Source organism: Colletotrichum acutatum, assembly GCF_030867785.1.
Source record: "Colletotrichum acutatum strain CBS 112980 chromosome Unknown BDZ83scaffold_8, whole genome shotgun sequence".
NCBI classification, from domain to species: Eukaryota; Fungi; Ascomycota; class Sordariomycetes; order Glomerellales; family Glomerellaceae; genus Colletotrichum; species Colletotrichum acutatum.
In genome coordinates, this window is record NW_026849002.1 from 503,810 (window position 1) to 528,052 (window position 24,243).

Genomic DNA, 24,243 nt, shown 5'->3' on the forward strand with positions numbered 1-24,243 from the left:
GGGCTGATCTAAAGTCATGTAGCTCCCAAGCTTTTGTAATATGAGTCCGAAACCAGGAAGATGTAAGCACATTTATGTCTCGGAGGATCTGAAGCCATGTCCCACGGGGAGAATGCCAGAGCATCCCGAATTGTGTATAGGGTTCATCCTGAATAGTCCTGCCCAGCTAATATCGGTGCTTTAGCTCATACTTTTGCATCATGGGATCTGAGAGGCTGAGATCAAGCAGCCGATTTGCGCGTCGAAGTATCCTAGCAGAGAGGGGAAAGAATTGCTTCCGACACGATGGTATGTATCATGGTCTCATTTGAGCGATGCTACTTGCAGTCGTTAATGAGTGTGGAAAGGTGTAAAAACATAATGCCAAACGTCTGCAAGACGCATTCGCTTTTGAAAGTCGAGAGGTTGGCTAATTGACCACGACCGAAAATAGCACGCTCGATAGCCCAAGCATGGCATGCCAAGAAGTCTTCTTCAGGAATATCGGTCGCTGTGGCATTTTTCCGGCCAAGATTGGCAGGAACATCGCGGTTTGACCATATCCAGCAGAAAAGCCACCAAATATCCCCAAGGCCGCGTTAGAATCGCGGGAGAGTTCCTCGCACGAACATAAGCACTCGCTTTCTCGAATTCCAACTTCGGCCGCTCTCTCGGGTGCCTGTCATCCGCCGATCGAGGTCCTGCACTGAAGGCATTGTCATCAGAGAGTGATCGTTCGAAAGCCTTGCAACTTGCAAGGCCATGACTCCACACCGTGTGAAGCTACCAGGTCCCGTGACAGATTGATGGTCAAACATAGCTATCGCTTTCCGAAATCATGTTTGGCGAGACATCGCGTGCCTTTGCAAAATCAGCCAAGGCCGGAAGTTTCTTGGGCTGGCTGAAATCTTCTCCGTGTCTTACATCTAGAGGGGGTGTTAGAGTGAAAAGTACGCACGCCACCGGGCCGTCCGTGTATAGGAACGAGACATGATTCCCGGGAATCTGGTCGAGTGGTTGACTAGCTTCCGCCATGGGCACACCAAAATGACTTGTAAGACATGTTCCAGCCGCGCCGCCCTCGCTTAGTCCCTTGGAGTGTATTCAAGCCCGAATGGTCCTGCGGACAATATGCCTGCATATTCTCCACCGTGCGATTTCGTGGAAAGCTTTGCTGGCCAAGAACTCTGTTTTCGCTGTCAGTACAAGCAACCCTAACCCTGAGACGTACGACTAAAAAGGTGGATGCAGAGGGGTGGCCAATGAATCTCGAGGCTCTTCCACAGCGAATCTCAACCAAATTGCCTCTATGATCAAAGATTTTCCCTTTTGTTCTCTGCAGTTCCCGCACTTTTTAGATCAAGACTGAAGACCAAGACCGTAACTGGATTAGTGAGCCGGGGAATGCCTTGGGCTGACTGAGCGCGGATCTGGGCCGTCCCGAATCTTCTTGCTCCTCCACACACTGCGCAGATGGTGTGGAATGTATGCGGCCATGACAACTCGATAGCTACCCAAGGGTTCTACAGGTATTGGCCGAGCGTCATTCCTCGGATTGTTAGGGCCCGGCAGTTCGGGTCGCGGAACGGCAGGAAGGTTTCGCAAGACTCGGATGGCTGATCTAGTCAGCAGGGTGCTCCGGCTCCCTCAGCTGGCTTGAGACGGTTGACAGCCTGGCGGTAATTAGCAGGTTTCTCTTTGGAATGTTTGCGCTGAAGTTATTGTTCCCTGACAGCTTCCTAGAGCTACCCACCATCATGTTTGGTCTCGGGGATGCTGTCGGCGCAGAAGTGCGGTAGTCGATGTATGGGTCTACTTTTCATCATATTCTCGATTCGCTTTCGTCCAAAGATAAAATGCGGTTTTGTCGAACAGTGAACAAGAGTTTGACGTTTCGGCGGGAATGACAGACAATGACTGGAGGTCAATTGGGATCGGCAAACGTTCCCTGGCAACCTGACGAGAGGCATTCAAGGGAGAAGGTCAGGCCAGGGCTAACGGTGATGGGGTAGATTGATGGAGAGGGAGAGACACTGTGGCTGCTTGTCTCTTCTTTCCGCCTGTTTGCAGCTGCACAAACGTCCTGTCGGTGCTGGATAGGCGTCGATTTGATTCAGTTCGTATGTACGTGCGGGTATGCTTCCCGGTCGATACGGATAGATGCAGAGACACGCATGTAGCGACATCAGACATGTCTCGACTGTCAGCGCCGTCAGTTGTCTCTCTATAAACCTGTGGTTTGTTTGGAACTTGTTTGGAGACTCGTAACCTGATGGAAGTGCTGGTCTGGTGGGATGGGGTCAAGGGACGCAGCAGAACCTTCTTGTCGGGCTTTTGCTGTACCAAAATTGAGGAATGTTTGACTGACCATTGAAGTATGTCGGTGCCCACCAACATTCGAAGGACTCCGCTTGAACCACTCTGACGAAGATTCGTTTAGGATAGAAACTCGCCCTGGAAAGGGGCCTTGACGCGTTTGAATACCAACGTCATGTTGATGTCAGGGATAGGTCGAGTTGGAAACAAAACCACACTCCACTCCATACGATACCAGAAGACGAAACAAACACTGGTAACAATTGATTAATGACATTTCTGCTACCAGAAGTGGATAGACGAAATCTAGAGTGTACAGTCAACCGTCTGCACACTGAACCAAAAGCTTGAAAACAATGCTCGTCACGAGTCGAGCACCAAGGTTTGTTTCCTGTCGCATAAACTGATGGAAAGAAGCAGCGCCTTGAGCTCAGCGCAGTTGACTTTCCGTTCCCAGCCAGCACATTGACCTGCTCTTACCTTAGAGCTATTGTAATATTACCAGCTTTCCCATTCCTCGGTAGTCCTTGCTCTCCCGCCTTCCTCCACGGCCGTTCATCTGTTTCGTTCTCGACCCGGCGCGCCCCAAACGTTCCTACTTTCCACAACGACACGCCATTCAGCCGGTTCGGGAAAGCCTCAATGTACATCTTACCTTTGCGCAGCACGGGATGGACGGGCTGGAAAATCGGTCAAAGTCAGGTACGCAAAAGCGTCGCCGTTTTCGGTCACCACGCCGTGTCCTAAGCACTCTCCCCTCACGCCCCCTTGCCACGTTCCTGTCCTGCCGTCATCTTTCCTGGTACCCCATCTTACCTTTCGCATTCGTATCTCCTCTTCCTCCCATTCTCACTCTCATCTCTGTCTCGGGCTCCCCAGGTTTTCCTGTAGTCGACACCCTCACCGTGCTCCACGTCCGATGCCCAGTTTGACTGTACGAAGCCGCACAGTCCCTGGATCAGCGCGACGCATGTCAGATCGCCGGCTTGTCCCGGGATATCAGTCTGTATACGGTCAACGGCATATGCAGAACCCATCCATGTCTGGAGGCGCTGACGGCCGCATGACTCTGAGACCATGTGACATTTTCCGAACAGCCTCACGCAAGCCCTCAAACCAGACCAGAGAAATGGGAATGATGGATTAGGACAACCGTAAATATCACACACCATCATGTCTACGGCCAGGGCATGCTGCATCTCGACCTTTTCAAACTCGGCGATCGAGGCAGGGCTTGAACGGACGTACCTTGATGCTTCCGGATGGACAGTCGCCCTGCAAGATTGCTGCACGTCAGGATGTAACCCAAAGGTCTATCCGAGCATCTCGAGGCCAGACGAACTCGCAGCGTCCACGCCCCCTGACCCGCTCATCGTCTCTGTTTGTGAATAGGAACATTTCCCCCTCTTTCTCTTCTTCGGTGGTCCCGGACCGTCACCGCTGGCTGTCGCTTGGTATCTTCTGCTTCGAGTGAGGTATAGGTACTTGCAAGTGAAAAACGATCAGATCCACCACTTTTCCTTCGATTCCCCCTCCCTGCCCCTCCTCCATGTCGGTGTGCGCAACCGCAATATCCCACTCCCTATGCCTTTGCATCCTACTACTTCCATACCTTCTCCGCTCTTCTCTGTCTGCTTTCCCTGTCATCTTGGACATTGCACACCGTCTATTTCACTCCCAACATCGCCAAGATCAGCCCCCTTTTCTCCGGATCAAGCAGAGCCACTGAACACCATGATCTATGAATACTAGTGCTGGACCGTCGCCAAATCAGGCCATCTCCTCCAGCCCGCTCGGTACCGTCAGATAGTGTGTCTCGATCGAACTCAACTCTAGCCTCTTTCTCGTTTTGAACCTCGCTAGCAACCCGCTTGGCCCATCGTCACCGCCGCCACCCCTCCCGAGTGTCCCAGGAGCCTGGTGGTCGGCCGACGGGCGCTCTACTACGAAGCCTTCTCTAGCCTGTTTTTTTCCCTTTGTCTTGACAGCGCTCGGCAAGCCACTCCCTTCTCTTCCGTTGAAATCTACCTAGGACAACGTGTGTGGGCTGCTGAAAATTAGCATTCATCACATCACAGGTTCAACGCCATGAACGCTTGTACAGAGCCTAGACCTCTGAGGATCGAGTCCTCATCCCTCTTTCCAAGTATACTTTTGCAACGCTGCGCCAATGGTCCACACTTGTACTTCTCAGCCCTCAGCCCTCCATCCATCCCCTCTTCTAGGTGCAAACTCGGCCATCTGCTTAGCTGCCAGGGGTGTCTTTATGTCGATACAACTGTGTGTTTGCAGACCCCGTACCCTCCAGGCCAAGAGGTGTTCACTTTTCGCAGCACGTCAGAGTGCGAGGTACAATAGTCCCGCAGGGGTCGCGGGCCAGAAAGTGTATGAATTCCACGTAACAAGGAGGGACATGACACCGACGAGCCCACCTCATCTCTCTTGCCGGCGGCTTATCTCCCTCCAGCTGGCTTGTTCACCGTGCCCCGTCTACCCCTCGGCACCATCAACGGCCGGTGCCTACTGTTAGAAAGGCAGCCAGGCAGGCAACTCCTTTCTCCGCCAACCGGCCTACTGGCCGCCCAGCAAGGAACTTGGATCTTGCGCCAAGGTACCTAGCTGGGCTACGAGGCATTCAGGGACCTCAGCAATGGTGGTATGTTCCCTGTCTTGCGTTAGTACATTGGGTCGCCGCGCACTCTCTCCGCCTCCTCCTCCGTCCAATGTCGCGCAAGCCCGACGGCCCAAAATCCCTAGCGTTGCTGCAAAGAATCGGCATCATGTACTCTTGGGGCTCGCCGTTGGGAAGAGGCTGCAAAAGCTGCAAAGGCTCGGACACACACTTACACGCTTATTACCAACGGACGCAAAGACACAGAGTCCGACATCTCATTACTGCGCTCCGACCTCGCCTGACCTGCATCTATCAAGCACAGACTTCATGTGAGTAATTAGCCGTCAGACAAACCCCAGACAACGCCTAGTCCATTGGTACCGCTGTAAGCGGCAGTCTGCTCTCTTAACCGGATCGAATCCTGCCCTATGTGCCGTTCCTTTTTGGCGATGGCGGCGCAACGAGGTAGACGCGTGAGTGTACGTGTATTATGCACGCTCGCGGCTTGCGCTTTGTTTGTCTTGTCGTCACGAGCGATTTTTGCCACATTCCTTCCACCTCGTCGAGTCATCTTCCCATTCTGGCCTCTTTTGGTTGTCGTGGTTTGATGCCTCTATCAAGGATGGCGTGTGTATTGTATTTTGTGTGTGACTCGAGTGTACCTGGTCGGTTCCTCGGACCACAGTGCTCGATATTGGCGAACGGCTTTCTCCTTGCCCTCCCCCCTGCCTGGAAGACAGGCGTGTATACACACCCCCTTTGGCTCTCTCGCTCGCGCGCAGGTTTGTGTAACCAGGATCAACCCAATTACAGGTCCACATGAGCGTTGATTGCGGAGAGGGGCCAACCGAAGCCCGGGCACCACTCATGGGCTCATCCCTTCCCCTTCTCTCTTTCTCTCGTTCGTTTTGGCCCGCCGCCGCGCGAAAAGAAAAACAAGTGCAGGAGACTCGTCGAGTAAGAGGAGAGAACTGAGGTATCCGTAGAGAGGAGAGAGAGAGCACAAGAGAGGAGACCGGGACTAGCGCCAAGGGTCCCCGAAAGCTCTTCCTTTCGACAAATGAATTGGCGGCAACGAGGGCCTAGTCAAAGAGGAAGTCGAAGTTTCTCTCTCTCGTCCACTCGTCCACCTGCGTCCTCGACCCCAAAAATGTACCTAGCTTGAACCCGGTTCGCCTCGAACGGCGCCTGTTCTTCTTCCTTCTCTCCTCTGGGCTGGCTTGCCCCTCTCCCCTACCTTACTCCCCTCTTCGCCTCCTCCCGCACCGCAGCACACCGCACACACGCCATACAAACCAGTCATACACCAGTGATCTGACACGGGAGACATATCGATAGAGAGAGCCATGTGGGAACGAACAATCGTGTCTTTCAGGTTTAGTGGACCCTCCTTCGAGTAAAATTTGAACATTGCAGATGTGGAAAAAAAAAAAAAAAAAGTCCTTTGTTTCTATTGTGCTGTTGTATTGAAGCTCTCGTTCCCTTTTCTTGACTTGCGTACTTGTTGGCAAAAAAAAAGTTCTCTTTCCTCGTGATTCTCCCTGACGGGTCACTCTTTGTTCTTCTTCCTTTGTTCCTGAGGGGGCGCAGAGGGGGGCACGAGGGGGCAGGTTAGTTTGGTTGGTTGGTTGGTACCCCCCCCTTTATGTCGGTTCGTTTTCCCAAGTACCGAATACGCCAGGCGCAGACGTAAGGTAGAACAAAGAACAAGAGAAGAGCCATGGAAAACAAGAAGCGAAGCGTCTTAGTTTGTGCGTTATTTCTGGACTTTTATCATCAACTAGAACTTTTTTTGGCATTTGTCCGTGGTGACGTTGACTCTTTTCTCTCCTTCTGCCGGCGCTTGACCATGATTCCGGGATGAAGGGATGATACGAAGCCGCCATATTCAAAAGCCACGACCAAAACTTGAAGATTTTGGAAACGTTGTTGCTCGTTAAAAATAGCTGATAACTTGATACGGAGAAGAGTAGAAAAAAGACAAAAAAGAAAAGCAGGTCTAACAAACCATGACCCAAAGTACCTTACTTAGAACCTCAGACCAAAAGGAACAATTTCACACACACACACACACACCGGCAGTTCTACCGTACCACTTTACTCTGGCAAATGCCTTCCCGGAACCCGAAAAAAAAAAGTCCCTAATAGCGTCGCCGCCAGTTGTACACTTTGAACCAACCACCACACAACCCGTTCGTTACGTGCCGTGCCACTGCCGCCGGCCAGCCGCGTCCCATGAAGTGGAAACTCAAGTAACCATTGAACACTTACCTTCGGTTTCCTCCCTTCCCGCACAAAAAAAAAAGGAGCCTAAGAGAGACGCCGCGGACGGGCGGCCGAAACGGCTGCGGTGGTTTTGCCTTGCCTTGGCTTACCTTGCCTTGCCTTCCTATCCGCCCCCCCCCCCCTCCCCATGCTGATGCCGCTATTCCCCGTGTGCCTGGGTTCTGGGGAGTGGGAGGAGGAGGGAAGGGTGGAATGAGGCTTGGTTTTAGGAAAGGACGCAGGCTAGGTCCCGGGTTTGACAGCATCAGCGGTCCGGCCCCCAAAACTCTTTTTTTTTCTTTTCTGTACAGCAAACAATCAATGTCCCCCTTTTTTTTTTCTTTTTTTTTTCTTTCATTCCTTTTCCTGCCTTTCCACTCCTACTTGTGAGTCCGGGTGAGGGGTCGTTGGAAGAGGGGGAAGGAGAACTGGGTGAACTCGGTGCGGCACCGGCGGCCGCGGCAACAAGCGGTGGTGGTGGCTCCTCACCTTCCTTCCCCTTCTCCCGCTCCATTTCCCCTTACCCTTCTATTCTCCCTGCCTTAGGGAGTAAGATAGTAGGTTCTCGTCACCAATAGAAAGAAAAAAAAAACATCAGTGCAGAAAAAAAGAGTTTCCCCCATCACCCCTCCCTCCCCTCCCCTCCCCCTCCACCCGGCCGGCGGGCAAGCGCACGTTTATCGATATCAGAAGAAGCTTTAATCTGATATTCAAGACGGAAACTACTGGTCTCGACTCCCTATTATGTCCTGCTAAAGCGGATGATCTGTCCGTGCTTCTCCCCCTCCAAAGCGTTAGTTGCTTCTGTGCTTCTTTCCCCTTGCCTTTTGCCCTTTCAACCGTCAGATCAATATGACGTGGCACATATAGCTGGGGGGGGGGGGTGGGAACACCTGTTTCTTCTGGGTTGTGTTGCTCCTCGGGATTACGGACTTGGAGACAGCAAGCGATTAACAATAGCAATATTCAGCAAACAATGTAGAAGCTTTGGTACAAAGATTTTTCTTTTGCTTTGTTCTTTTACTCGTAAAACCTTTTACAAGCAAAAAAAATAAAGATATACCATAAATGATGGCGACAATAGTGACAATGCTACGCTTGACTTTCAATGTAAATGTTTTGTTTCATTACTTTCTTTCCAAACCGCACACCACACCTTGACCGGGGGGTGTTGCTATGCGAGAGATGGAGGACATGACAATCATGAGTAGAGAGAATCGTTGGAATGAAGTAGAAAAAAAAAAACCTCGGTAGTTTTTGTAGCCCTCGTGGTGCTGCCGACTTCTGACTTCTGTAGGCAAAACATAACATGACAGGGAGGGAGAGGGAAAACAATAGAAGCGTCCAAGTCATGTGGGATGTAAATAAAAAAATGATGAGGTTATTTGTGTGATATCTTTGCCACCCAATTCCTTTGCATCGCTTGCGCGATTTCGCCTTCGTTAACTCTCTCAACGTTTGGGGTACTAGTAAAGATAAGATAATAAAAAAGGTACGCAGCGGTTTTGACATGAAAAATGCGACACACCAGCATGTGTGGCGTGTCGGACAATGGGTACTAAAAATGAGTAAAAAGGCAGGACAGAAAATCAAAAACAGACGTGTGCCGTGAGGCAGACCAATCTTAACCCTTTCCGTTCCTTTGGGAAATGACTGTGTACGAAAAGAAAAGGTGTAGAACAAAGCAAATAAGAATGCAAGGACCAGTTTCCCGGGTCTCGGGAAACCCGCGTACGTGGTATGCTCAAGCAAAAAACCTCCCACCATTTCCCAACCTCAGCCAGCCCCCAGCAAACACCAAAAAAGCGAAAATCAAGACGATGCTGACCGTGAAATTTTTTTTTGGCTGATCCTGGAAGCCGTTCCCGCCAAGTCCCCCCATCCATCATGAAAACTCGCTTGCTACAGAAGCTCATGCCTGCCCATGCCCGTCGAAGACCGATATGCGTTTTTCCATGAACTTTGTAATGTATGCAACCCGAGTTAAATCGCATAAATCCCTTGCCGTCGTTGCCGCTTTCGCCGGCATCGCTCGCAATGATCGAGGTGAAAGCGCAGTCTCCGAGGTTGTCGTGTCGAGAGATTTTCCAAGGCGAAGAGAGTACCTGGCCAGCAGATCCATTCCTATTTGCGTCGGACTGAGGCGGTCGATATCCGCGGAATAATTAGGTTCCCCTCCCAACACAAAAGATCACGCTCTCTCCGCCTCCATGCGCCTCATCTCCTCACTTCCTCACTGGGGGCCGGTTCAGCCTTCCCAACATGTTCCTGTCAATGTCATTTGGAGTCGTGTCCACCAAGTTATTCAGGCTCATGACCGAGCTCGAGGATGCTGCTGGTGTGGAGGAATTGCTTTGTCGCTGGGTCGCTGCCGCGGCTCGCTCGTCTCCCGTCTGCGGGTGAGGTACTGCCGCTGGCTGTCCAGGGCTATGTCTAGCCGGAGGCGCTCTTGGGTCATATCCGGGGTGACCGCCCTGCGAATAGCCCATGTAGCCTCCCGGGCTGCTGTGGTTCGAGCTCGAGGCTGGTGAGCGACGTCGAGGATCGTCTGCAGAGTTTGGGTCGGGTGGCGGAGGTCGGAGCTCGTCAACGTCATCGTCCCTCGGCCGCCTCCTTCCACGCTGCGCGTCGTATGGCGAGTAGCCGCCCGTTGGTGAAGGGAGTGGCTGTTGGTAGTAACCGCCGTTGCCAGGTTGAGGGGGGTAACCCTGGGGGCCCGGTGGCGGAGGCAGCGAACCCGGAGGAAGAGGCTGCCCGTAAGCTCCGTAGAGCGGCGTTCCCGGTGGAACACCTCCCTGGATGGCCGAAACGGGCACAAATGCAGTCGAGCTAGACGAAGACACGGGCTGGAATATGCACTCCTGGTTCATCCTGCTGCAGTTCACGCATTTGCCGCCAGGCGCACTCTGATAGCCGCTGCACCGAATCTAAAGCATTCCAAATTAGTCTCAAAAAGTTCCTTTGTCGCATCGCTTCTGGGAGGGGGGAATATACCTTTCTCTTTCTGCAGTATCTGCAAGCTATGGAGGTTCGTTGTCTTGGGGCAGCTTGCTGCATGGGAGGGCCTCCTTGACCATAGTCGTATCTCGGTGCGCCTGGTGGGTAGTCGTATCGTGGGCCACCAGGGCCAGGAGGAGGGTAGTCCGCGTAGCGACCCGGAGGAGGCGGGCCTTGGCGGTTGTGATACTCCTGATAGTAGGGGTCGCCATACTGCGGCGGAGGCTGGCGATTTCTGTAGTAGTCGTCCCTTCCATCTGGCGGAGGGGGATAAGTGGGAGATCTGGGGTCTCCCGGAGGTTGCAACGGCGGCAGTTGCGGCGGATGACCACCCGGTTGCGGCGGCGGGTAGCCGTTAACGGAATTCGGGGAGGCGCTGTAGTTGCTGGCGCGCGGATCGGCGCGCGGGTCACCTCGTGGATCACCAGGGTAGGACCTCGGGTAGGCTGGTTGGCCGTAGGCGCCGTGAGGATCCTGAATGGAGGGAAGTGTTACTGGTGCGGCCATGTTGGGTCTATGATGTCTGTCGTCGTGGTATCTTGGGTCTTCGGGTGCTCCCACGGGGGGAAGTTGGTGACGACCTTCGTCTTCTCGGTGTGTAGAAGGCGGCCCTCGTCCTTGCTCCTCTGCCATGCTCTGGTTGCGGCGAGTCCACCCGGATGCCGCGACTGAACCTGCACTCTCGTCGCCGCGCGATGCTATCGTGTTGACGAGCAGTGGGTGTCGTGGAGGGGTGTTTGGAGTTGGTGGTGTGGTTCAAAGGGGCCCTTGGGGCGAAATGCGGTAATGGCCTCCGCGAAAGGTTGGCCTATCCGTCGAACCCTGCTATCAAAAAATTCCGACCAAGCACGGGAAGGGCAAGAATCATGACCAAGCGGGCTGTGGCGGACAGAAGAGGGCGTGGCCAGCCAAATCGGTTGACTCGAGAAGCGCAAGCGCACACAGAATGGTGGCGGTGGTGGGGGGGGGGGGGATTTTTGGAGTTGAGTACGGATAGCGGGTGTCGTATAAGCCGTCGGAGAGCGCGGGCGCAAGAGTAAGCAGCGACAGCTCGGCGCGCAAAAGGCAAGTGCGGTGAGATTCGACAACGGGGTGGTACGGATGTGAGGACCGCGTGGCTGGAATGATTAATTTTAAAGTGGCGGATTTGGCAATGATCCGACTCCCACAGTGATGACAGCCGCGCAAACGTGGGTGAATGCGTCTTTGAGTAGTGTCGCTGTTGTCGAGGAATGAAAGTGAGATCAGGTCGGGATCATCAAACCGAGTAAGTCAGGTACTACTAAGTAGGAGATAATCCCGGTGAGTCGGCGACTTGTGTTTTGCCGGCGAGAGACAACAGCAGCAACAGCAGCAGCGGCAAGCAGTTGGTCGTGCAGACGGGAGCTTCTTAGGATAAGTGTCGATGGTAACGAGGGTTATGTTGCGGTCCCTGTTTTCCCTCTTCTGCTTCTTTTTCTTCTTCTTCTACTGGCTTCTTTCTTCCTGTCCCTGTTCAGTTTCTCCTTCCTTGCGACGGCAGAGAACCCAAAAGCGAGAGGGTTTTTTTTTTTTTTTTTTTTTGCGATGCTGTTCCGATGAGAAAGAAGGATGGATGAAGATTGTGTGCGCGGTCGGTCGGCAGGTTGAAAAGGTAGAGAGAGCCAAGTCAGAATGACAAGGAGCGACGGGCGCAGACAGCTCGAGGTGAGGTTGGAAGGGATGTAAAGGGAAAGAGAGGTAAGAGAGAAAGGTGAGGTAAGGCAGGCGAGGCAGAGCAGGCGCAAGGCGGGTAAAGTAATGTAAAAAGGGTAGGTAAGGCCCAGGTCGGCGGTGGAGTGGCAGGAGAGGGATTGTGCCAAAGATGTAAGAAACCAAGAGAAGAAAGAGACGCTACTGCGTGAGGTAGAAGTATCCGTACCTTTGACGAGTACCCCGTACGGTCCCTACCGTACTCCGTACCTAGCTACCTTGCTGTGTAGACAGTAGTATAGACTACCTTGGACCTTGGACTTTGTCCCACCATGGGACCAGCATCCGTACTCTGGGAACTTGGGACCTTGAGACTTGGATGGATGGGTATGGAGCGGTGCGGTGCGGTCGGTACGGGGGGTAAGGGTAGGGAAGGGAAGGGGAAGGGAAGGGGAAGGGAAGGGAGGGAAAAGGGAAAGGGAAGGGGAGGTACCGTAGTACGGTACCCTCTCATCCACTTTCTGGGACGAAAGTGCCAGGGAAGACGCGGTACAGGTACCCATGTCCATGTCCCAAGGATCTCATGAATTCCACCCAAGGTCCCAAGGTCCCAAGGTGTCCCAAGGTCTCGAGAGTCAAGCCAGGGAAAAAAGGCGTGCGCTGAAGTGTGGACACTGGGACACTGCCCTGGGATGGGAACCAAGAGGTAAGGCAGGTAGATACGTACTGAGTGTATCGGGTACATGGGGTGCCAGCCTCGAGTATCCTCCGCCCAGGTACGTATCTTTTTATCATTGCGCGTGAGATGGGTGTGGCTCACCCTTCCCCTTCCCCCCCCCCCCCTTCTTCCACCCCTTCTTTCACCCCTCCCCCCGGCCCATGGGTGTGTGTGTGTGGTGGAGGAACAATACCTGATGGATGGATGAAGAGAGCATGGGAACAGGATGGCGGAAGGGCATTCAGCAGCAGGGCCACGACAGTAGCAACGGAAGCAGAGAGAGAGAGAGACAGCGGCAGGGCAGATATGCGGACACTCACACAACTTGCAAACTCACACTGTCTCTCTTTCCCACCTCCCTCACCTCACTCACTCACACATTTTGACCCTATGTTTATTCTTATTTGCTTTTGCGCTTCCTCTCACATACTCACTCACACACTCATCCCACATCTCATAAACGACTTACTCTTAAGATAATTCTACGCATGTCAGACAGCGTAGCAAGGTACGAAAAGACCTCGCACCTATGCACTCCAAATGCCTACACGCCGGATGCGCAACACGGCCCTGGCGGATGCTGAAGTGTGGTGAGGCAGAGGCAGTGTAAGGCAAGGAAGCGTGCCGCACCGTAACCTCCTCGACAGTCCCGTTGCCGCTGCGCAAGGAACCGGACGGCACGCGCTTCGAATCTGAGTAACGCCGCTCAGTTGGCCAAAACCTGGTGGAGGGGGGGCAACGTACTTTTTATTTTTTGTCTTTTTTTTTATTTTTATTTTTTATGTGCCTTCACTCTCTTGGCCCCCAAGGTGCTGTTTGGTAATGAGGTTGGCGATAGTCAAAGGACGACTGCACGCACTCGACCCGATTTCTTTATTGAATGATATCGCTGGCCGGAATGGGTCTCCTGGGTACCTTGAATGGTACGTAAGGTACTCGGAGACCAAGTGACACAGATACCTTGAGGTACTGACCACGAGGAGCCACATCAAAGATGTTGCCTTGTTGCTGGTCGCTTATTGTCTATTCGAGATTGAGTTGCAGTGTTCCTGTTTTGTCCTGTTCTCATGTCTTGGTGCAGAGTGCGGTGTGCAATAAATACGGGCGGTTGTATGCGAGATGGAGGTAAAAGGGCAGTCGTTCCTTGGTAATAATCATGGATGCAACCTTGGCCACTTAACCTAGGGAATTCACCTCTACTGGAGTTAGGCGGCGCACTGTAGAAGATGGGATGAGATATTGTTAGGGAACGGTACGGCTGAGCGACGACGAGAAATGGAGAGGAGAGGGAGGAATCATCCTGAAGCAACCACCCTCAGACAACAGGCACGCTGCCCGGGCAGGGCTCAGAACACGCAGGGTGTAGAAGATGTACGGCGTAGGCCCGGGGCCGGGGCCGGGCCCAGGTTCAGGTACGAGGCAAACAGGGTGCCAACCCTCGGGTACCTTGGAAGACGGCAGGGAGCGGTGCGGGTGCGGATAGGTGGTTGGATGATGGGATCTGGATGGAAGGGTTGGTAACGCGGCTTGGGGTGCAGTAAGGTAAGGTAGATGAAGTCTGAAGAACTTCCGATGATGGTGGCGATGACGACAGTATCCGTGCCCGGGTGTAGCAGTCCTGAACATGGGGAGGATGAAGACGGCTGCGAAGAGAACCTCTTGGCCAGCAAAAAGGTACCTATATCAAAGAGTAGGAGCGTCTGCAACAAAATCGACGGCGCGCGACAAATGGTCACTATGCCTTGTCCATTGGCACGAATGAGATGCAATCGACGAAATGATCAAGGCCAAACCCATGACCAACACGACATTCCCTTCTTGCTCCTGTTCCTGCTCCTTGCTCCTCCTTCTCCTGATGCCTTTCCATTTCTTACCTTCTTTCGCTGCTGGTCCTACCTTGCTAACCCTACAGCACCTGCAACATTCTACCTACCTCCACCTGCAGGCTGCAATGGGATGGGAATCTGCTGTCACTCACTCCTACCACACACACCAAGGTACCAAAACAGACACACACGCCCCCCCCCCCCTCCTCCCATAGCGCTCGCTCTCTGTCTCTCTTTCTCTCTCTCTCTGTCTTTCTCATCATCGCTCTGCTTCCGCCTCCCCTCGCCCCCCCTTTCACCCGTCTCTTGCTCGCTGTATCCGTATGTATTGCGTATGCGCTCCAGGTTCTAGTTTCCGTACATGCACCCCCTGCTCCCACCACACATTCAGAGTGTGGATAAAGTGGAGCCGAGCGGGAATGGCACAGCGGACGGATCATATCGCACCGCCCAATGGGTGACTTTATCGTGAGCGGGAGTATCCCCTCCCTTCCCTTAGGTCCCCTTCGTCTACCTAGGGGCCGTGGTCTTGCTCCAACACCGGCGCCTCCTCCAGCTGGGGAGCTGCCTGCTTTTAGTTCCCCGTTACCAGGTACGTACTAAGAGCCCGTAGTGAGGTATCGTCAGTAGAATGATCAACTTGGAAAAGCACCACCTACGCCGTATTGTGTAGGTACGGATACGATACCCTGCCATCGTCCACCGCCTTGGAGAGCCCACACCATGCCGTCCATTTGCAGAAATTAACATGTTAGCGGACAAAAAGAGAGAGGAGGAGGAGGAGGAGGAGAAGGAACGGGGAAGAAACACGCAAGGACCGACCCGACAACTAGAGGGTAGAAGCTGAGCTGCCACTACCACCACCACCACCCCTCCTCCCAAAGTCAAAAAGTCAAGATTTCAAGGTGCAAGACAAGACAAGACGACAGGTACCGCCGGCGGAGTGGAAAGAAAACGGCCGGGCATTAGGCCCTTTTCCCTCTCCCTTCTCGCCTGCCGACATCAAGCCAACCCATCGAGGTAACGTCAGCTACACAATACCGGCTTGACTCGACACTAGTGCGTGCAGCTAGGTATCTAGACTTGAACAAGTCCAGCTGTGCCCCCCTCGGCGTTGGCCAACCAGACCAAGATTTCGAGACTCAGCTTCTGTTCTGCTCTGGGCTCTTTGCTCGCTTCACCTGTGTCTGTTTCAGTATCTTTTCCGTCCGAGGGCGAAATAATCACCCTTCTCCCCCCAGACGTACAACGGCACGTTACGAAGCGGGAGGCAAACAAAACGGCCCGAGGAAAAAATTTCTTGGTTCTTTCTGAACCCGGCTGCAGTGTCCCAAGGGATGAGTGCTCTGTCCTAAACACACAGTTCAGCGCGTTATGTCCCATGTCACCCCAGATCGCCAATGCCCATGCAGAGCCAACCACAAAAAAAACCCCCCAAAGCCGTGCAATGGCAAACACCGAGGCGAGTCTTGGACAACTGCGTGATCGATTCTCGGCGGCTCCTAATCTGGGCAGCTTTTCTGTCTTCACCTGTATCCTTTGTGGTAGGTATGCTGCCGTGCCAAATTAGCAAAATAGTCCTCTTCGGCTTTCCCTCGTCAGTCGTAACACCTCGAGAAATATCCGGCCGACCAGCCAAAACAGGCACTGGCCAAACCACACAAAACCACCGAAGGTAATTGCATAGGTAGGGGAGATAAAGGAATGCACGGCATGGTTGGACAGAGAGGTACGGTAAGACAAAGAGAAAGTGCAAAAAAAGGCAAGAGGAAATAAGGCAGACACAAACAAGGCGGGGTGATGCAAGTCCGCGACTGCCTGTCTTCTATTGTTATGCGAAAATAGCAAAACTTGTCGGTTCGAGTCGGCGAAGGCCAGAATTTCCAACCAGTCTACTGCTGATGAGTGTGGTTCAGCCGAAATCTCTTTGCAGCTCTAACAGCATGTGTGATACACTGTCACCGTCCCTCGCCTCTCCAAACCCAATGGCCACTTTGTTTGCCCACCGGCGGTGGGAAATACCTCTGAGCCATGGCGGTTACTGCGGGCCCTCGCCGTCGATGCTGTCACTTGGGCACCCGAGAGAGCAACGGATGGCGCTCTGCCCCCCGCCCCCCTTCTTCCTCCTTCGTCATACCTAGCATGGCTGCGGCTCGCGCCGGATCGTTGGATTCGGACGACCTCGTGACAAAGAAGGACCGCAGTCTGGGGTTCCGGCAGAAACGTATGGAGAGGAACTTAACAAAGAATCGGCTGCGTACCTGCGGCCGGCGGCTCGTACTAGCAGCAGGCCCAGGTCGTCGTGGCTTGGGAGATTCATTAGCACAAGACGGTAAGGGGTCCGTCGAACTGACCGCTCTAATGATTCAAATTCGTTGCCGTGAGTCTGTTGTCACTTCATTCCGAAGTAATGCTCCGTCGCCCAGACGTCGAAAAAGCGAAGGGGCCTAAAACTTCGGGTGTTGTCCGAGTTAGACCGTGTGTTCTGTCCGTCATGGGTGGGCAGATGGTCAGAGAGTGGTCAAAACGGGGAGACATCTTGCCAGGAGCCATTTCGAAAAACGAGCGTACAAGCAGGTATTGTTGAATTTGGGCGTGTTATATGCAATGGCAAACTGGCGCTCCACGTCGCGAAGGCGGATTCCACTGTATCTATGTTGCTGAAAGCCTTTTTCTGTCCAGGTCGCTGATGGTAGTACAGCAGGCTGTGCCTCGCCTGGGCGGCCACTGTTGGTGCACGCCGTGGGATGGAATCGCCTTTTGTCACATATCGAACAAGGGGCCGTAGCTCTTGATGGCTCTGATAGGTAGACAGAACAAACAGTGCAGTGGCCGTAAGAGTCTCGAATTTCTTTGCCTCAAGAACGGCACTTGAGTGACCATTTCCAAAAGTCGTGACCCCATTTATTCATTTGTATGCCCCTTACTTCCTCTGGCTCAACTGTGGTCCAGGTTGACTCGTACAGCCCTCCCTCGGTAGCTCGCGCCCCAGTTCTGGGTCTGCCCTATTGGCGGCTGGCAGGACAGGGTATCTTAGGTACGGCCCTCGCCGGTGTTGTCCGTGGGCGAGCGACGTAGAAGAAAGTGGTGGAAGATGTGGAGTACCGCACCAAACAGGGAAAACGTGCGCCTTGGCTTGACTGGCCGCGTCTAATCCCGTGTCTGAACCCACCAGCCCGGGCGGCGGTCGCAGATCTGGCCACAGGCAAGGCGAGCAGTGTGTGGTATGTGTGTGTGCGGATATGCTGGCTTGCTGCTTGAAGACCAGCCACGATTACTCGAGGGACGGATACAGTAGCACCTCGGATACCGATCCTGGCCGAAGAAGCTGCCATGACTTAGTCGAGCTGCTGGCTGCTGCTGTGTGTGCCATTGTCTGACACCTGCGGTATTTCCGCCACCCCTACCCTGCGTGACTGCTTGGAACTAGGAGTCAGCATCATCTGAGAGTGCCTCATTCGTACAATCATCTTGGCTTCAGATGAAATGCCAATGCTCTGTTTCATGTCATCAAAGGCGAGGAACTGCCCTACTACATGCAGTGCGGAGCTGTGTTGGTTGTCTTAGTCGAAATGATAAGGTGCGACGAAACGTTCTGCGCGACATTGAATCTAGACTTGTTCTGCGGAGAGGACAGGAGGGTTGGAATGCCAGTCCTCGCATCCGATCTGGTGCCTTCGTAGGATCTCTGTTGCTACCACTCAAATCAGATCCTGCTGTCTTGTATTCTGAGGAGGTGTCTCAGCGCGGGACGCCCCTTTCGCCTCGTCTGAGTCTTTGTGATGCTCGATCTCTTTACGCCCACGCAATAGAAATCTCTGACGCAACAGTCTCAACCTGGCTGAGGGCTGTTTGTCACCAGCTACTGCTCTTGCAGTGGGCGTAAAATGAGTCTGTACACGTGGCGTGGGCTCAACACTGAGCCGTAGTGGCCATGCATTCTGCTCGACAGATGGCAAGCTTGACCGGGCCGAGCTCAAGCAATCACATAGCCGTATTTAGAGGCTGCGGTGATTAGGCCGAGCGGAAATGTCAGGCTAAGTCAGTCCAGTCACTAAGCAGAACAGCTGCCCAACTCTGACGGGATTCGCGGGAGGACCGCAGCAGCACCCGCGCGGACGGGCAAACATTGGGATGCCCGCGCTTCTCCGTGTTGCGGATCTTGCCGTGGAACACCGACGGGAGGCGAGCTTCTGGGTGCCGTAGCCAGGGTCTCGTTGCCTCAAAGCCCGTGAACTCCGTCGTAGCAGTGTGTACGAATGATGGCGGCGGTGCGGAGGCAAAGGCACACGGCAGACCTGGGAGGAACCCAGGAGTGCTCTAATTTTGTGCAATACAATAAGAACCTAGTTTGATGCAAAGTCGACTGGGAATCCCGACTTCGGGTACGATCATACGAACGCGTTGAGTCGCGTCTCAAGGCACGGCCCAGTTGACGTTGGAAAGCCGGATTCAGTGGGATGGGCGTGGAGGACGCGGGTCGCGACAATGTGGTTAGGGGTGATAGTACTGTGTGTCCGTAGAAAGTCAGAGGCTGATTGATATGTGAATGTGCAGACGCGATGTTCACAATAACACTGTTCTTGCACTCGGAGCCCGTGGCTGATCGTAATCGGTACGTATACAGAGGGGACTGCAATGTCGAGTAGGGTACTGAGTATGCGTAGTCTGAGTATCCGTACGGATACCACCACAGCAGCAGCAACAGCAACAGCACCAGTAGCGAATCCTTGCCTGACTGCTAGCTGCGTGAGCTTGCGTCACAGCGCTCCGTGGTCCTGTGATGTCTTCTCCCTGCGCCTCGCCGCTCCATGCTTGTTTGTGGGCAGCAACGGAATAGATCAACCAACGGGTCTCGATCGGAACGAACCCCCGTCCACTCAGGTGGGCTGAGACGCTGAGGAATCCATGTGTAAGGTGGTGTGCATCCTGGGCTTTTTCTGCCAAACAAATGACAGCTGGTGCTCTGCGACAAGTGAACTGTACATTGAATATGTCAGGCTCCCGAAACCCCAAAACCATTCAAGCCATCATGCCCTTGTAAGTATCATCAACTCCACAGTATCCCGGGCGGGAAATCTGCGGTGATCGGGTTTCAGAAATACCAGACGGCGTATTTCGTCGAGTCCTTTACCAACGAATGACTGGAGAGTGGGCCAACCAGGAGCGTTCCGATTGAGTGCGATGAGGCGGGCGAGGATGACCCTTTCACGCCCAAAATTTCTAGAGCAAAATATTGTTGGGTTGTAGCAAAATGAAGTGTAGGGAACTGAACTCGCTCTGCCAGGCTGCATCGTCGCATCGGCCGCTAATGGCTGAAGCCTACCTTATCTTTCGGCAGGTCGCGCGATGGCCCGCGTTCGGCTGTAGGAGCCAAACAGAACCCGTTGCACTCGATCCGTTCCTCTCGTCAAGGGCGTTGCATAATCATACTCTTTTGCATGGCTCATGAATAGGTGCCTAGGGAAAGAAAAGGTAAGCTTCAGTACGGAGTAGGCCTCGGTGTGGTGTCTGATTCAATAGTGCAAGGTGCCCAAACTGAGCCGGAAGAAGCAATTCCTGGCCAAAGACGCCAAGGCTGGAAGAAGAATAGCTGGATTCCGATGATGCCCAGAGGAAAGTTCAGACAGATACCACGCCATTCGCCATCGAATACTTTCTGGTCATTTTCCAGAGTCAAGCGACCGAGCGATGTCGCAAATCTTTAATGTCCTTTGCCTTGTTCCGAGATAGCCAATTTGCGACTGTTGTGAGATTCTCGAAAGGGTGGGCCCCAATTTGCGTGCACCGGTGATCACCTCGTCCAAGGATCACTGTGTGACGGCGTAAATCTACTTGCCAACTTGAATGATCGTTAGTAATTTCATACTGTGCCAGTGTGTGTTTCGTCATGAAGGGAAAATCCCTTTTTCTGAGCTTAGTGAATTAATTGATAGAGTCGTCAGTTGTTAAACTTGGTTGCTGCTGACGACTACTTGAGAGACAATTCCCATGCCTCCACACCGTTAGCGATAATCAGCGAGCTGTTGGCCGAACTTCAACAGTACAACTCGACAGATTAATCGGCGGATCATGTTCGCAGCAAGGCCATGTCCTTGGCGGAACTCTTTTCGTTAACAAATGTTCTCGTTGGCTGACACTATCGTAATGATGCGCGTTCGTCGTTAACCTTGTCTTCAGCTCTCGGCGGGCTCTGTTTCTTTGGTTTGATCATGCCCGTTTGGCCCACTGCTCTGCAAGCTTCCGGCGAATATCATGGCAATGGACGATGATGGGCCGGTCAGCAGGCTCGCTCCTCAGTAAGCCCGGGGATAATGGGCCAGGGCACCCATTCTGCACCACTAAGATGCCGCCCGGGTACCCTCTCCTGAGTCTTGACCTTTTGTCTGGGCCCGTGTTGCTTCCAGGCCGCGTGCGGATGGAGCCATGTCCCCCCCCCCCCATGATGCCTGCCAGCACCCCTGCTCTGTCTACCCTGTGCTGGTGTGCCCGCACTTGTAGTCGCTCTTCCGGGCTGGTCGGTGACCCAGAACTGGGACGGGAACTGGCGGTAATCTGACAGCGACAAGGAAAGCTGCTCCTACCCCAAGTCTTGGTGGAGCAGGAGTAGAGTGTGTGGAACCGCGCGGCCGACGTGGAATGGCCCGAAGGCTCCCACGATAACGAGCTCTTGGAAACACTTGCGCCACTGGTACGGGAACGGCTCTGAGCTCACTGTCTTGCTCGCCCGAAATTTCCAGTTGGCTCTGATTCACTTCGAACATGGGCCAATGAGATGCGTTACCAGAAAGCAAGCAGGCTAAACGAAGCATTAGCATTGGCATCACGTTCAAATATAGCCCTGGCCTGCGCCGACTTGCATCATCCCGCCGCGGCTCACCGCATGGTTTTGTTAAGCGTCGAGAAATGGCAGCCCGGCCTGTGTATCATTCCGCACTTCGAAGCAATCTCCTCGGGATTGGAATCTCTGCTATTTTGCCGGGCAGACACGAAATCTGGATAGGACCGGGACGGCATATCTGGCGGACCTGCTGGCCGAGTTGCTGCTACGAACTTTCGCTCTCCGCTCACCACCCTTCTCCTCGTCCTACTCGACCGTTGTGCTAAGCTTGGCGGCAAGTCGCGAAACGAATTGAAGAGATGGCTATGTCGATTGCGAACGACCATAAAGAAGACGGCGAGTCGCGATAGTTGTGGCTCGATGTTCCCAAAAGGAATTTTGCCGTGCCTCGTGGTTGCGCACAGTGGCATTGGATGTTTGGGGGCTAGCGAGTGAGTCCACCAGTGTCCCGTCCCATCACATCCGAGCCAACCCACAGGTGATCCCCTGCTGTTCCGTCACAGTTGGTGTGGTTGGTGAAGTTGAAGTCAAAGGCGGTCGGGATACCCTGTCTGTTTGTCCATGTGTCTGAACAGATGAAATCGATGCGACGCTAAAGTGTGTAAAGTGTGTGACGGTGTGACCTGATGCATGATACACAGCGGGGTTGAAGCCTTGAAGGGGTGATACGTGAAGCAGATGGGACGGGCGGGAACTCCCACAGCGATGCCATGTGCTTGTGGCCAGCCATGCACCATGTCGGCCGAGAGCGCGTCAACGGTTTTGGCACTTGGCTTTGGAATACAAGGATCAGCCTGGTCCGTCGGGCTCTGCTGACTTGTGATGTTTTGACGATATTATAGCCACGATAGAGGGCGGGGCGGGGCATGGCGCCAGCAAGCGAGCGAAATTGGCCAAGTCCACGACACTTATTCATTGCCAATCGAGAAGGCAAGCAACAACTCTTCGGTGCTGAGGTGAGATGAGTTTTGGCGGACAGATATCGTCGTAGTGGAAGAGAAGGTGTTGACATTGGAAAGGAATGCGAGATATGAGTTCTCCATGACACATGCGCAAGGTGAGGTATCTGTAGACTGAGTCGGAGGAGAAGTAAGTCAGGCACCTTGGCAGACTCGGACAAAAAAGACCTGGGAAGGTGCTTGCCAGATTTCGGGAAGGGAAGGACCACGACGGACGAGTCGGCGCATGCTCAACGCGCCTTCCTAAGGTACCCGCCTACCTATTCAAACAAAAGAAAAATGAGATACCTAAGGTACTATCCGTTGGAATCTCGCAGCCTTCAAGTTTGGGGCATTTTGGGAACTTGGAGATAATCATCGTCAAATCAAGCAAGCGCGGGCGCATGGCAAGTCGGAGTATTCCGTGGATGGGACAGTGAATGGAAGGCAAGGTAAGGTAAGGTAGGTAGGTAGGCATGCATCCGTAGATACATAGACATTCCTGCCATCCTCGCCTTCCATCCAATCGACTTGGATAGCGATTGCCTTAATTACCACGAAGCATGCGACTCTTTTCCCGCATCGTGAGCTCCTCCCGTCCATCGATTGAGGCGCACAACATGGGAAGGTAGGAGGACAAGGCAAGGCCGTTGGTACCTGCCCAGATACCGGGCGCCGGCGTGACTGGTAGGGTTCCTTCCCACAGCACTGGGTGAGGGCGGGAGCGTCGCGTCGATCGGGGTTCTTTGCCCGTCTTCTTCGGAGCTGGCCCCGTCTTTTCAGCGAATAGGCGATTGGGTAGTGGTGAACTTTGCCTCGGGATCCCTGTTTCCTTTTTTTTTTTTTTTTTTTTTACCCTTCCCTCCTTCCTTTTTTTCCCCCTCCACGCTTTGGTGAGTGAGATCCTTCCCCCCTCCTCTGAGGCTCCTCCTTCTTCTCCTCCCCTCCTCCACATTAGATCACGTCGCTTTAACTTTGTCAGCTTCTTCTCCATCACCGTCCAGGGCTCTCATCGGGCCATCCTCATCGCCGCCCGTTGTGTCCAGTCCCTGTCTCAACGGTTGTTCCAGCCTTCCAGGGAATCCTTCCTCAATTTTGCCTTTCCCACCTCAAGGTCCTGCCCTGCGTCATTGCACCTGGATCGTTGAGCATCGGTATTCTTTTCCCCTCCAACACCATCTCTTTGGAACTTGGCTGCGCGCCATTCCTCCGATCACTCTCCACACTCACTTCGATCAACCTCAGGGCCATACTCCGGACGACGCTTCTTCGTGCCCCTCAATTTCTCCCTCACTCCGCCCCTCTGCCCCTCCGACAAACGCAAAACTACCACGCGGCCGCGATGCCCCAATTCTGGGTCGACCGAAGCAGCCCCGGTACCACCGATGGTTGGGTCTTGTCATTTTACCCCATCTGGAGCTCGGCTGTGACCCATCGACGAGTTATTTGAATGCGAAGCCGACATCCTTGGTCCAACCCGCTGTGACAGGGGGACTCACAAGCTGCACTCTCAATTCCGCTGGTCTGCGGGAGCAAATCGGCGCACGCTCTTCCAATCCTCTTCCACCATCCATTCTCGAGTCCTATGTCCTGACCCATCACTCAGCCTGCCTGCAGACTAGCCGCATCAAAAATGGCTTCCTGCTCCGTACTGGCGGCAACACCCAGCCAGTGCCTGCGCGCCATTCGCCAATCATTCGACACTCCCGTCTACCTACCCTGCCATGCCAGGCCAATGTCATGTCTTGCACCCGTTCCGCCGCTATGATTGTGGCGCAACTGTTCAAACTATCGCCTCCGGCGTCATTCTCTTGACGCGAACCGAGCTGATGGAACGCCGACTATCCGTCCGCCAACTACCGGCTAGCAGACCCGCTAAATACGGTCTGATGTTGGGAAGCCTTCACTCTGGCATGACGGCCGACCGACACGATGCCATTCAGCGCCCCAAACCTGCAGCCCACACACCGCGCACGCCTTCGGATAAATTACCTACCCATTCATCCCATCTGCGCGCAACCAAGCAGTCGGCCAGAGACCAGCAGGCACTAGGCCCGGCGTCCTTAGCCAACCAAGGT

At 53.7% G+C, this 24,243-nt stretch overlaps 2 protein-coding genes across 2 annotated transcripts; one reads left to right on the top strand and one right to left on the bottom strand.

Moving 5' to 3' along the window:
• Positions 1 to 9,399: 9,399 nt before the first annotated feature.
• Positions 9,400 to 10,678, bottom strand: BDZ83DRAFT_567234 (uncharacterized protein; the record flags this gene model as incomplete). The annotated part of the gene is made up of 2 exons (XM_060503937.1): positions 9,400 to 10,101; positions 10,169 to 10,678. 2 exons carry the CDS (start codon positions 10,676 to 10,678, stop codon positions 9,400 to 9,402), a joined length of 1,212 nt encoding a protein of 403 aa, XP_060370212.1.
• A 453-nt stretch (positions 10,679 to 11,131) lies between these two features.
• On the top strand, positions 11,132 to 12,024 carry BDZ83DRAFT_603305 (uncharacterized protein). The gene has a single exon (XM_060507219.1). The coding sequence runs from the start codon at positions 11,577 to 11,579 to the stop codon at positions 11,826 to 11,828; it is 252 nt and encodes an 83-aa protein (XP_060370213.1). The 5' UTR covers positions 11,132 to 11,576; the 3' UTR covers positions 11,829 to 12,024.
• The last annotated feature ends 12,219 nt before the right edge of the window (positions 12,025 to 24,243 follow it).